We start from the raw sequence: 14,633 nt of genomic DNA, 5'->3' as shown, positions 1-14,633 counted from the left end.
CTGGTTATAACCACATGATCTTTGTTTTTCTTTCAAGTTTATTTATTTTGAGAGAGAGAGGCAGAGAAAGAGAGAGAGAGAGAGAGAGAGAGAGCGAACGCATGTGATTGAGTGAAGGGCAGAGACAGAGGGAGAGAGAGAATCCCAAACAGGCTTCATGCTCTCAGTGCAGAGCCCAACTTCTCGCAAACCAGAAGATCATGACCTGAGCTGAAATCAAGAGTCGGACACTTAACCAACAAAGCCACCCAGGCACCCCTACATAACCATACGATCTTGGGCAATTTATTTAACTTCTTTAAGCCTCAGTTTCCTTATCTATGCAATGGGGATAATAATAAAATATAACTCATAGAGTTGCTGTAAGATTAAAAGAAATCTAAAATGCAAAGATGTAAAGAACTTTGCACACACAGTAAGCGTGTGATAAAAACGTCAGCTGTTATCATTATTATCATCACCACCACTGCCACCACCACCATCTTCATGACCTGGTTCTTGTGAGAGCTCCACTACTAAACTGATTTACCTCAGTTCCAACACCTGAATGATGCGAATAAAGATGCCTGACCTATTTGTTATGAGGATCACATGAAATGATGGATGTGACACTCTAATAGATGTGACACAAATGCAAGGTTACTGTAACGTGCTACTCTGTGCTGGAGAATGACAGGAAGGTCCCACAAGCTTCCATTAAGATGTACTGGCGCTGGTGCATTTTCATGAAGCCCACTGCTCCTGTGACCAAAAATCTTACCCTGAAAAACGATGGCTGGTCTATGACTAAGTACAAAGCTAACTGGTTTATAAATAAGCAAATCTATGACTCATACAGAATAGAATTCAAATCAACTGCCCTGAGCTATTTAAAGCTGAAAGGATTTTAGTTTTCAGTAAAAAAGCCTTCAGCATACTTGATGGCAGCAAACGTTTTTTTAGTGGCATCTATTTTTAAAGTATTTTTTAATTTTAGCACTAGAAGAATTTTGATAAACTGAGTAAGAACTACTAATAAGGAGAGCAGTGACTCAAAGGTAGACTCATATAAGCTACTCGTTAAATCATTCACTAGGAATGAGTATGCAGAACAAATGATTCTAAAAGTTTCCAGTAGTAAAACAATAAGCAAATAAACAATCTGTATAATCCATTCCAAAAAATCTCATACCTGACAGGTTGTAAATCAAAACCACTGACACCAAAAGAATCTATTCTGATAGGTTTCATCAACTCCTCTACCGTGGGCAGATCTAAGAGGGAAAAAAAGTTAAAATAGCAACCCCCGAAATTATGTGAATTGCTTAATTTAATGTCTAATCCCACTAAGATTACATTTTTTTCTGACCAACAGAACTAACAAAATGATATATACAGTAAACCCAGTTTCCCACTATAAACTTACTTGTACCAAGAAAATCTCCTTTGATTTTTATATTTGAAATATATATATCTATATATTTGATGTATCCATCTACATGAATATCAAATATATGCGTATGGGTATGTCCATACATGCACACACATTTGTTAAATATATTATTTAGTTGATCCCCAAATACTATTCTCTATTTAAAAAATTACTTTAGTATATGCATAAGGAAAAGCATAAAAAATGTGCAAACACTTAGGTGATTTTCTGATTTGGTCAAGGCATACTGAAAGAGGAAGTGAAATTTTATCTTGTGTTCAGCTCTAACTTTATAGTTAAACTACTGATTCCCAAATTTCATTTCAGCAAACCTTTTAAATTAAATTCAGAGATTGAGAAACAATCACTATAGCAAACTATTTAAATTATACCACAAGAGAAACTCTTCAGAGAGGGTCTCAAATTAACTTTTACCAGATTCTGTAGTAGAGATGTTTTTAGAGGACTCTTCATTTTCTTGAGGATAATCTTTCACTGAGCTCTTGATATTTTCCAATGCATTACTCTCAATCCTTTGTTCATCTGTATCTCCCAAAGACTGGGCTACCTGACAATAAGCCTGATGTAGAGCTTCAATGTCACTATTGCTTTGTCCATAAGAAACACCTGTTGAAATAAATGTAATCTCCAGTATAATCACACAAATACGTGAGAAACATAAACCACTAATAGCATCCGTTAGTGTGTTAGGAATGGTGAACAAGGTTGTAGGACAACAGCAACATTATAAACACAAGAGTTAAATACAAACATTGGTAATACGTAGCTATAGCCTACCAGTATGAAAACGTAATGCTCAAAAACTCTTTAGCAAGGTAAGATGTGTCCTGACATGGTAACTGTGAACTCTGATTCCACTGGTTACTGCCTTCTCTTCCTACTACCCTTAATCAACCCCATTACATTGGATACAACTATCCCTAAATTTCCTGACAAAATCGTTCAAGAATTCTGTCTTTCCCTTACCATTACCATTCTCTCTCACTTTTGTACTCTCTCTCTGCTTCCCAGTGCCACCAAGTATCCTACAGTCTGCATTTCTTTAACTGAAATTCACTCCTCTAACTCTGCAATCCAGTATGTGTTCCAATATCCTGCTAAAGCTGTTATAATCAAAAGTAATTTTCTAATAGTCACATCTAGCCATCTTCAATTTCACCAACTCTGTGAGACGTCTGACACTGTGCTTTCCTGGAAACTGCTTCTTTTGTATAGCCTCTTCTTCCTGTGCTTCCCAGCACTCTGATGGCTACCTCTTTGTGCTTTCTGGTAAATGGTTCATCTCAGGGTCCCATCTTTAGCCCTCTTTTTTAAACCTCTCACTTATCTTTTTTTTTTGAGCTGGCTAATTTCATCAAGACCCTTAGCTCAACTATTACCCATATGCTTGTGACACCCAAATCTATGTCTTTTGTCCTTACCTCTTTTTTGAATATTACACCTTCTAACAGATATTTACACTGTTCTATAAGTAAATCAAATCTAGCATATTCCCAACTGAATTAATTGTATTCCCCAACAAAACTTGTTCTACTATCAGTATTTTGGGAATGGTATTACTATTCACCCAGTCATCCAAAATAGAAAACCTGATGCCTTCGTTCACTCTTCCTTCCCTATTAACCTTCTCCTCCTCCTACCAATTGATAAATAAATTCTGGAAAAAAGAATTTTAAGACAATATGACAATAATGATCTAAAATTTTGTAAGTATTTTTCTTACTCATTTTGTACCTTTTTTTTTTATATATATATGAAGTTTATTGACAAATTGGTTTCCATACAACACCCAGTGCTCATCCCAAAATTTTGTACCTTTTACTACCAATGCTGTAATTTTCAAAATTAGAGAAAAGGATAAAAGAGTCATAGAAGAGTGGGGAAAAAGAAAAGAAAAAGGGTGAGTAGTCTCCTCCTCTGCTGATACTCATGATTAATCATATAGTGCTTAAAAATAAAATAGATGTAGCTTCATCAGCAAAGGGCTGACTTCTCTGCCTTTTACCTTACAAAGAAAGGACTTTATGTAGTTATTTTATATATTATAAGTTAAAAGCTCCCTAATTTTTCTACTTTAGGAAGTTGACAAATGTCAAATCCTCTGGTGCAGAGACAAGGATCTAGTCGTGAAGTAATACTGTCATCCTGGGACTGCTCCTGTCATGCAGTCATTGCACAAAAGGGTACCTGCCCATGAGACAAATGAAAATAAGCAAAAAGCTGGATCTGGCCCCCATTTTCACAGTTACCAACCTTTCTAAAACAATAAAGCACAAAGAATTTCAAAAGTAATACCTTTTTAAAAAGATGATCTTTGAGAATGTATCAACTAAACTGAGGTTGCTTAATTCTAGAAGAAAGTGGTAAAAAACAAAACAACCTTCTCATTTTTCAGTTCTTAACCCAAGTTCAGATGCTGATTTGAAGATTTTCAAGTGTATTTTTGAAATAGTAGGTAAACTCAATACCCCACAACTAATAAGTATTTATACTGTATGCCTTCAGGTTTTTTATTATGATTTCTACCATTAATAAGGGTTGATATAAATAACAGTGATGAGAACCATATAGTTGCTACTGCTTGTTGAATCTTAACAATATACTAGGCACTACACATTCCCTCAGTTGACCAACACAAGGTCTCATTTTAAAGAAGAGGAAACAGGCTTAGAAGCATTAATTGTCCAGTGTCACACAGCTGATAACTGGCAAGGCTGGAAATACAAATCTAAGGCTATATGACAATAAGATCATATATCCTCCAGTAATAACAAATTATTTCTGAGTCAAGAACATTTAAGAAATAACACCAGAAAACTACACCTTTATAAAACTGCTTGAATCATCTTACTAGAGTTTTTACATTCAGCAATACCTTAAAAAAAATTGTTTATAACCTACAGCAGTGGTTTTCATACCATGTTTTACAAAATCATAGTTTCTCAGAGAAAATCATGGATTCTACAGATGTTTGATTGAAATTTCATTTTAAATTGTTCTTTAACACATAAAAATAGAAATTAATCTGCACATTCCAATGTGCCATTTACGGAATATTTTGAAAACCATCAGAGTGATAACTTTGGACTCCTGCTTTGTTTTCATGTACATCTTAGAATGCAGTTCCTCTGACCATTCTGTATATATATGAATTTCCTATAACGTATCACTGATTAGAAAAGCTTTAATTCTATATTGGTCTTTTTAAAAGATTTCATGCCGGGGGCACCTGGGTGGCTCAGATGGTTAAGTGTCCGACTTTGCCTGAGGTCGTGATCTCAAGGTTCATGACTTTGAGCCCCGCATAGGGATCTCTTGCTGTCAGCACAGAGCCTGCTTCAGATCCTCTGCCCTCTCCCTCCTTCTGCCCCTCCCTCACTCCCTCTTTCTCTCTCAAAAATAAATATTTTTTTTAAAAATGTAAGAGTTATAGAATTCATATCAACTTACTGAAAACTGCATGTAAGGTTGACTATCATAACACATATGTGACATCTACTTAAACAGTAAGACTGAAGAACATGTGCTCAGCACATGCTTTCATTATGGTGAATATTCAACTGGGTAATAACAAGCAAATGAATAACATGATTTTGTTGTAATTTTTTTACTTTCATACTTATATTTTTAAATGGAAGTGGATGAAACAAGATAGTGGTGACTTTTGGAACAGCAGTAACTACAAATAAGACCTTGAGTGGACTCTGTCCTCTGTTTTTTGATCTGGTTACTGGTTACATGGGTGTATTCATGCTATGAAAATTCATCAGGTGGCACTATTATGATACATGAACTTTTCTATGGGTATATTATACTCCAATAAAAAAGAAGAAATAAAAAATAAAATAAAATAAAAATAAAATGCAAGCAGATGTTTAGAGTTCACTAGTGATTTATCATTTCTATTGCTCTTTTGTTCCAAGTATCTGGATTGGTTTAATTGACCATACTGGTCAACTGAGACTTTCAAAGCAAGATGATTAAAAAGTTCTCATTTGCAACATTTATGCAGTAAACCAAGATTTTTTTTACATTATACAACAAACATAAAATATACAAACATATCAGAAGTCTGATGATAATACAAGAACTACAACAAAAAAAGAATATAGCAAATATCTGGGGTGCGTAGGTGGCTCAGCCAGTTGAGCGTCTGACTCTTGATTTCGGCTCAGGTCATGATGTCACCACTCGTGAGTTTGAGCCCTGTGATGGGCTCTGTGCAGACAGTGCAGTGTCTGCGATTCTCTCTCTCACCCTCTCCCACTCACGCTCTCTTTCTCTCTCTCTCAAAATAAATAAACTTAAAAAAAAGAATATAACAAATATCTGAAACTTATGATTTAAAAAAACTCAAAATACCATTACTGTTCTCACTAACTTTTTAAATAAATATTATAAATGTAAACATTTAAATTTATACTGATAAAACACCATTTTTATCTACACAGAGAATAGTACATGAGATTTCATTTGCAGGTAACGATTCCACCGCTTTACAAGTTTGAAAAGGCATGGTTCAATGTACATTAGAATTTTGGAATGTGATTTAACTTTTTCCTGCACAGAGGAAACAATGGAAAAGCAAAGTAAGACCAAAATCTCATTTCTCCTACATGTTCCAAATTTAACAGAATACTCTAGAGGGGCAGAGAAAATTATTTAATATTACCTATAGTATTACACTTTGTATCAACAGCTTTCATCCATTTATTAATAGGTTTTTATTAAAAACAGACTTTACTTGGCCTAGTAGCATTAAGTGTCACCATTATCAAATTCAGATTACTTAGGTTGTTAAATATGGTAAAAAATGTGGGATTTAAATTTTTATTGTTGATATAGCTATTACATATATTATTATATATTATATTTCCTTATCTAGAAATAAAGTCATTTAGGGGCGCCTGGGTGGCGCAGTCGGTTAAGCGTCCGACTTCAGCCAGGTCACGATCTCGCGGTCCGTGAGTTCGAGCCCCGCGTCAGGCTCTGGGCTGATGGCTCAGAGCCTGGAGCCTGCTTCCGATTCTGTGTCTCCCTCTCTCTCTGCCCCTCCCCCATTCATGCTCTGTCTCTCTCTGTCCCAAAAATAAATAAACGTTGAAAAAAAAAATTAAAAAAAAAAAAAAAGAAATAAAGTCATTTAGTCATAAACTCCTACGTATTTAGAGAACAGTTTTTCACTTTTACCTGTTCCTGTCATTTCATTATCAGTCATTTCTGGCAGGGACTTTGGCTTAGTTGCTCTGTCCTGTTCATCAAGGTTGACCTCTGCAACAGAGTCTAAGGAATCAAGCAGTACCACTAGAACAATATAAAAAAAAAAAAATTAGAGGAATTGTACAGTTCCTTCAATTTAGTATTTTAATCATATGCAAGCTGTATAAAAACAAAGATATTTACATGTAAGGAGTATATAATCATATATCTGTAATAAGTATGATCACATTAACACACATAACTATACTTATATACAAATCTAATGTACATTTATGTGTGGGATGCAAAGGGCCCGTGAAAAATAACAAAAAGGTATTCTCCCCACCCCTTTTTGAGATATAGTTGAGATATAGTTGACAGTTAAAAATTGAGATATAGTTGACAGCTAAACTTTATTGAGATATAGTTGACAGTTAAAAATTGTATATATTTGGGGCGCCTGAGTGGCTTCAGTTGGCTAAGCGTCCGACTATGGCTCAGGGCATGATCTCATGGCTCCTGAGTTCAAGCCCCGTGATGGGCTCCGTGCTGACAGGGATTCTCTCTCTTTCCCTCTCTCACTTGTGCGGGCTCGCTCCCTCTCAAAATAAATAAATAAACTCAAAAAATTGTATATATTTAATGTGTAAATTTGATGTTTTGACATATGTATACACTGTGAAATAATGACCACAATCAAGTTAATTAATATATCCATTACCTTATATAGTTACCTTTTGTGTGTGCGTATGGTGACAACAATTCAGATTTCCCCTCTTATCAAATTTCAAGTATTAAGTATAATCATGCTGTTGTACATTAGATCTCCAAAACTTACTTCTCTTGTATAACTGAAACTTTGTACTCCTTAACTAACATCTTCCCATATCCCCCTCCCCTAGCTCCTGGTAACCATCATTCTACTCTCATTTCTACAAGTGTAACATTTTTAGATTCCACACATAAAGTTTTTTTTTTAATGTTTATTTTTGAGAGAGAGAGAGAGAGAGAGAGCATGAGCAGGGCAGGGGCAGAGACAGAGGGAGACACAGAATCTGAAGCAGGCTCCAGGCTCTGAGCTGTCAGCACAGAGCCTGACCTGGGGCTTGAACCCACGAACTGTGAGATCATGACCCGAGCCGGTTGGCCACTTAACTGACTGAGCCACACAGGCGCCCCTAGATTCCACATATAAATGAGATCATGCATGTGTGAACAAGACTAACATGACACACCTGCCATGATAACTGTTCTGTGAGCTGAAACCTTCTTGAGCACAGCTGCCTTCCAACATCAACATTCTCTCCTTTTCCTTAACCACATCCTTAAGAACACTCTTGGGGCATAGTGTCCTTGATCTGCCCTGGAGATAGGACTATGACCCACACCAATTTTTTTTTTAGTGTTTGTTTGTTTGTTTGTGTTTGTTTGTTTGTTTAGAGAGCGTGAGCACTCATGAGCAGGGGGAGCAGGCAGAGAGAGAGAAGACAGAACCCCAAGTAGGCTCCTTGCTGTCAGCTTGGAGCCTGACACAGGGCTTGATCTCACGAATGGTGAGATCATCACTGGAGTCAAAATCAAGAGTCAAAAGCTTAACTGACTGAGCCACCCAGGGACCCCCCAAATGTTGAGTTTTAGCCAATATCCTTATTACTGTTTCAGAGGAGAGGATTTGGGAATTTCATACTCATCCATTCCTACAGATGTCTTATTTATTTCTTTTGAGTGAGCTTTTGTAGTTTTTATTTTTATTAATTTTTTTAATGATTTCAGGAAAGAATTTAGTGATTCATCACTTACATATAACACCCAGTGCCATCCCAAAAAGTGCCCTCCTTAATGCCTATTGCCCATTTAGCCCACTCCCCCACCCAACACCCCACCAGCAACCATTAGTTTCTGTATTTTAGAGTCTCTTATGGTTTTGTTTCCTTCTAGGTTTTTATCTTATGTTTGCTTCCCTTTTCCTATGTTCATTGTTTTGTTTCTTAAGTTCCACATATGAGGAAATCATATATTTGTCTTTCTCTGACTGACTTCACTTAGCATAATATACTTTATTCCACCCACATTGTGGCAAATGGCAAGATTTCATTCTTCTTCATCACCAAGTAATATTCCATTGTGTGTATGTGTATACACACACACACACACACACACACACACACACACAATATCTTCTTTATCCATTCATCAGTTGATGGACATTTGGGTTCTTTCCATACTTTGGCTATTGTCAGTAGTGCTGCTATAAATATTGGGGGGGGGTGTGCCCTTTCAAATCAGCATTTTTGTATCCTTTAGATAAATACCTAATAGGGCAATTGCTGGGTTGTAAGGTAGTTCTGTTTTTAATTGTTTGAGGAACCTCCATACTGTTTTTTAGAGTGGCTGTACCAGTTTGCAATTGCACCAGCAGTGCAAAAGAGTTCCCCCCTTTCTCCATATCCTTGCCAACATCTGTTGTTGCCTGAGTTGTTAATTTTAGCTATTCTTACAGGTGTGAAGTGGCAGCTCATTGTGGTTTTGATTTGTATTTCCCTCATGATGAGTGATGTTGGGCATTTTTTTTCATGTGTCTGTTAGCCCTTGGATGTCTTCTTTGGAAAAGTGTCTATTCGTGTCTTTTGCCCATTTCTTCACTGGATTGTTTTTTGGGTGTTGAGTTTGATAAGTTCTTTACAGATTTTGCAAACTAACCCTTTATCTAATATGTCATTTGTAAATATATTCTTCCATGCCTTTTAGTTTTGTTGGTTGTTTCCTTTGCAGTGCAGCTTTTTATCTTGATGAGGTCCCAATAGTTCATTTTTGCTTTTGTTTCCCTTGCCACTGGAGACATGTCAAGTAAGAACTTGATGCAGCTGAGGTCAAAGAGGTTGCTCCCTGTTTTCTCCTCTAGGATTTTGATGGCTTCCTGTCTTATGTTTATGTCTTTCATCCATTTTGAGTTTATTTTTGTGTATGGTATAAGAAAGTGGTCCAGGTTCATTCTTTTGCATGTCTCTGTCCAGTTTTCCCAACACCATTTGCTGAAGAGACTGTCTTTTTTCCATTGGATATTCTTTCCTACTTCATCAAGGATTAGTTGGCCATAGATTTGTGGGTCCATTTCTGGGTTCTCTATTCAGTTCCACTGATCTATGTGTCTGTTTTTGTGCCAGTACCATACTGTTTTGATTACACTTTGTAATACAGCCTGAAGTCTGGAATTGTGGAAAACCCAACAGACTCCACCAAAAAATTGCTAGTGCTGATCCATGAATTCAGCAAAGTCACAGGATATAAAATAAATGTACAGAAATCAGTTGCATTTCTATACAACAATAATGAAGCTGCATAAAGAGAAATCAAGGGATCAATCCCATTTACAATTGCACAAAAATCCATAAAATATCTAGGAATAAACCTAAACAAAGAGGTGAAAAGATCTATACACTGAATCTATACAAAGGTTGTGAAAGAAATTGAAGACATAAAGAAATGAAAAACATTCCATGCTCATGGATTGGAAGAATATTGTTAAAATTCAATAGCACCCAAAGCAATCTACATATTTAATGCAATCCCTATCAAAAAAACACCAGCATTCTTCACAGAGCTAGAACAAACAATCCTAAAATTTGTATGGAACCACAAAAGACCCTGAATAGCCAAAGTAATGTTGAAAAAGAAAACCAAAGCTGATCCATACATATTCTTAAACATTTTCCCCTTGAGTCATCCCTCAGCATGTACTCCCAGCCTCGAGGGCTATAAAAGCAGGTCCTAAGGAGGAGGGTTGTGGAGATCTACTCATCTTGTGGTGCACAAACAGGCTTCTCCCTCTAAGTTTCCCTAACAAACGATTTCTTGTCAAGCTGGACTTGTCAGCCTTTTCCTTTGGTCTTAGGACTCTTTTGGCCTTTGAAGCTTGATTTGCATATACCTCCCTTTCACAGAACAGTGCAGTATTTGTCTTTCTGCATCGAGCTTATTTCACTTAGCAGTATGTCCTCCACAGTGTACTATCATATTATTGGTCATCTGTCAATGGCATTTAGGTTGTATCCATACCTTGGCTATTGTAAGTGACGGTGCAGTGAATATGGGAGTACAGATATCTCTTTAAAATATATACCCTGAAGTGGGATTACTAAGTCATAAGGTAGTTCCATGTTAAATTTTTTTCTGGAACCACCGTACTATTTCCCATAGTAGCTGCACCCATTTATATTCCATCAATAGCATTCAAAAATTCCATTCTCTCCAAATCCTCGCGAACATGTTATTTTCTGTCTTTTTGATAAACAGCCAATCTGACAGGTAGGAGGGGATATCTAATTTGATTTGCACTTCCCTGATGATTAGTTAAGTTAAGCATCTTTTCATGTGTTTGTTGGCCATTAGTATGTCTTCTTTTGAAGACTTCTATTCAGGTCCTTTGCTCACTTTTAATTGGGTTCTCTGGTTTTTTGATATTGAGTTGCATGAGCTCCTTACATATTTTGGGTATCAACTCCTTATCAGAAATATGGTTTATAAATACCTTCTTCCATTCCATAGGTTGCCTTTTCACCTGATTATTTCCTTTGCTAGACAGCATTTTAACCTGATGCAATCTCATTTGTCTATTTTCCCTTTTGTTGGTTGTGTTTTGGGGGTCATATCTAAAAAAATATTCCCTAGCGCAATGCCAAGAAGCTTTTTTCTCATGTCTTCTAGTTATTTTACAGTTTCAGGTTTTATATTTAAGCCTTTGACCTATCTTGAGTTGACTTTTGTATGTGGGGTGAGATAAGAGCCTAATTTTATTCTTCTGCACGTAACTATCTACATCTAGTTTTTTAGTATCATATACAGGCATAACTCAGAGATACTGCAGGTTCAATTCCAGACCACTGCAATAAAGCGAATATTGCAATAAAGCCAGTCAAATTAATTTTTTTGGTTTCTCAGTGCATGTAAAAGGTGTATTTACACCATACTATACTCTATTAAGTGTGCAATAGCATTACATCGAAAATAGTGTACATACCATTTTTAAAAATTAAACTAAAAATTTTTAGTTTGTTGCTAAAAACTACCATCATCTGAGCTTAGCAAGTTGTAATCTTTTTGCTGGTGGAGGGTCTTTCAGTCCTGATGGCTGCTGATCGATCAGGAGTGGTTGCTAAAGGTGGGGGTGGCTGTGGTACTTCCTTAAACCAAGACGACAGTGAAGTTTGACACATTAATTGTCTCTTCCTTTCACGAATGATTTCTCTGTAGCATAGAGAACTTCTTTACCCACAGAACTTCTTTCAAAATTGGAGGTGATCTTCTCAAACCCTGCTGCCCCTTTATCAATGAGGCTTATGTAATATTCTAGATCCTGTGCTGTGTCATTTCAACAAACTTCACAGCATCTTCAGCAGGATGAGATTCTATCTCAAGAATCTACTTTCTTTTCCTCATCCCTTCAAGTTTGACCTTAAGGTTTCAACAATTCAGTCACACATTCAGGCTCCACTTCTAATTCTTATTTTCTTGCTGCTTCCGCCACATTTGCACTTAACTTTCTCCACTGAAATTGTGAACCACTCCAAGTCATCCTCAAGGGTTGGAATCAACTTCTTCCAAACTCCTGTTATATATTGGGAACATTCTTCCTCTAAGTCATGAATCCTTAATGTTCTTAATGACATCTGGAATGGTGAATCCTTTCCAGAAGGTTTCAATTTACTTTGCCCAGATCCATCAGAGGAATCACTAACTAGCCCAACTATAGTTTTATGAAATGTAATTTTTAAGTAAGACTTAAACACCAAAATTACTGTTTGATACATGGGCTGTAGAATGGATGTTGTGTTATGAAACACGGGCATGGGAATAACATGAATCTCATCATATATCTCTATCAGAACTCTTGGATGATCAAGTGTATCATGGCCTATCTCGATTTTCGACATGCCTTCCTCGTTGAGCTTAATCATTTCTAGCCTCAGATTTAAAGTGAGAGACATGTGGGGTGCCTGGGTGGCTCATGCAGTTAAGCATCTGACTCTTGGTTTTGGCTCAGGTCATGGCCTCATGGTTTTGTGAGTTCGAGCCCCACATCAGGCTTTGTGCTGGCAGCACGGAGCCTGCTTGGGATTCTGTCTCTTCTCTCTCCGCCCTTCCCCCACTTGTGCTGTCTTGGTGTCTTTCAAAATAAAACTTAAAACAATTTTTAAAAAATAAAGTGAGGGGCGCCTGGGTGGCGCAGTCGGTTAAGCGTCCGACTTCAGCCAGGTCATGATCTCGCGGTCCGGGAGTTTGAGCCCCGCGTCAGGCTCTGGGCTGATGGCTCAGAGCCTGGAGCCTGTTTCCGATTCTGTGTCTCCCTCTCTCTCTGCCCCTCCCCCGTTCATGCTCTGTCTCTCTCCCAAAAATAAATAAACGTTGAAAAAAAAAATTAAAAATAAATAAATAAAGTGAGAGACATCTGATTCTTCCTTTTACTTAAAACATTTAGAACCACTACAGGATTCTTAACTGGCCTAATTTCAATATTGTTGGTCTCAGGTAATAGGGAATGCTGAAGAGAGGTAGAGAGATGGGGTAAGAGCCAATCAGTGGAGCAATCAGAATACAACATCTATCGGTTAAGTTTGCCATATTACATGGGCATGGTTCATGGTGCCCCAAAACAATTACAAAAGTAACATCAAAGATCACAAGCTACAGATTGCTACAACAAATATAATAATGAAAAAGTTTGAAAAACTCCAAAAATTACAAAAATTTGACACAGAAACACAAAGTGAGCAAATGCTGTTGGAAATATGGCACTGATATATTGGCTTGCTTGATGCAGTGTTGCCACGCTGCATAGTATCTGTGAAGCACAATAAAGCAAAGAGCAATAAAATGAGGTATGCCTGTATTAAAGAGAGACTATCCTTTCTTCATTGTATATTCTTGGCCCTCTTCTTGTAGATCAGTCATAGATCAGTTGACTACAGATGTGTGTATTTATTTCTAGGCTCTATTCCGTTGCAATGGTTTTATAGGTCTGCTTTTCTGCCAATACCATACTGTTCTGATTACCATGGTTTTGTAATATATTTTGAAATCAGGGAGGATGATGCCTCTAAGCATTGCTCTTTCTCAAGCTTGCTTTGACTATTTGGAGTCTTTCGTGGTTCCCTATGAATTTTAAAATTGTTTTCTATTTCTATAGGGAACGCTATTGGGATTTTGATAGGGATTACCTTGTAGACTTGTATATCACTTTAGGTAGTCAGGACATTTTAATAGTATTAATTCTCCCAATCCATGAGCACAGGATGTCTTTCCATTTATCTATGTCTTCTTCATGTTTTCTAATTTTCACCGTAAAAATCTTTCACTTCTTTGATTAAATTTATTCCTAAGTTTTTTATTCTGTTTGTTTATAAAAACAACATTAAGTTTTGTATGTTGATTTTTTTTTAATCTGGAAACTTTATTCAATTCATTGATTAATTCTGCCAGTTGTCTTTAGGGTTTCCTATGTATGTGATCATGCCATCTGCAAATAAATACAATTTTACTTCTTCCTTTCTGATTTGGATGCCTTTTATTTCTTTTTCTTGTTTGCTGTGACTAGAACTTCTAGTACAATGCTGAACAGAAGTGTGAAGAGGAGGAATCTTCGCCTTATACTGAACCTTAAAGAGAGTTTTCAGTTTTTCACCTTTGATTAAAATGTTAGCTGCAGAGTTTTCACACATGGCCTTTATTGTGTAATTTCTATTTTAAGAGTTTTAACCATGAATGGATGTTGAACTCTGTCAAATGGATTTTTTTGTGTGTAAGATGCTCAGGGGTTTTTTTTTTTGTTTTAGTTTTTATTTAAATTCCAGTTAGTTAACATACAACGTAATATTAGTTTCAGTTGTACAATACAGTGAATGCTGAAGTTCAATGCTTCCATACAACTCATCAAACAAATGCATTCCTTAATCCCTATCAGCTATTTAACCCATCCCCCCAACAAACTGGTAACCATCAGTTGGTT

General features: G+C 36.6%; 1 protein-coding gene across 1 annotated transcript in view; it reads right to left on the bottom strand.

The window, feature by feature from the left end:
• The window catches only part of CEP162 (centrosomal protein 162), a 124,267-nt gene that overhangs the window by 72,080 nt on the left and 37,554 nt on the right, over positions 1 to 14,633 (bottom strand). Inside the window, exons 9-11 of the mRNA XM_047102435.1 lie at positions 6,623 to 6,736; positions 1,847 to 2,038; positions 1,172 to 1,253 (exon numbers count right to left, since the gene is read on the bottom strand). Of these exons, the coding sequence (XP_046958391.1) occupies positions 1,172 to 1,253; positions 1,847 to 2,038; positions 6,623 to 6,736 (388 nt within the window). The remainder of the gene's footprint in view (positions 1 to 1,171; positions 1,254 to 1,846; positions 2,039 to 6,622; positions 6,737 to 14,633) is intronic.

The sequence above is a fragment of the Lynx rufus genome, unplaced genomic scaffold (assembly GCF_022079265.1).
Source record: "Lynx rufus isolate CCGP_SWC_20201006 ecotype Redwood Valley unplaced genomic scaffold, mLynRuf1.p SCAF_6, whole genome shotgun sequence".
Lineage (NCBI taxonomy): Eukaryota > Metazoa > Chordata > Mammalia > Carnivora > Felidae > Lynx > Lynx rufus.
The sequence above is the reverse complement of the archived record's forward strand: the minus strand, read 5'-3'. Positions and strand labels throughout refer to the sequence as shown.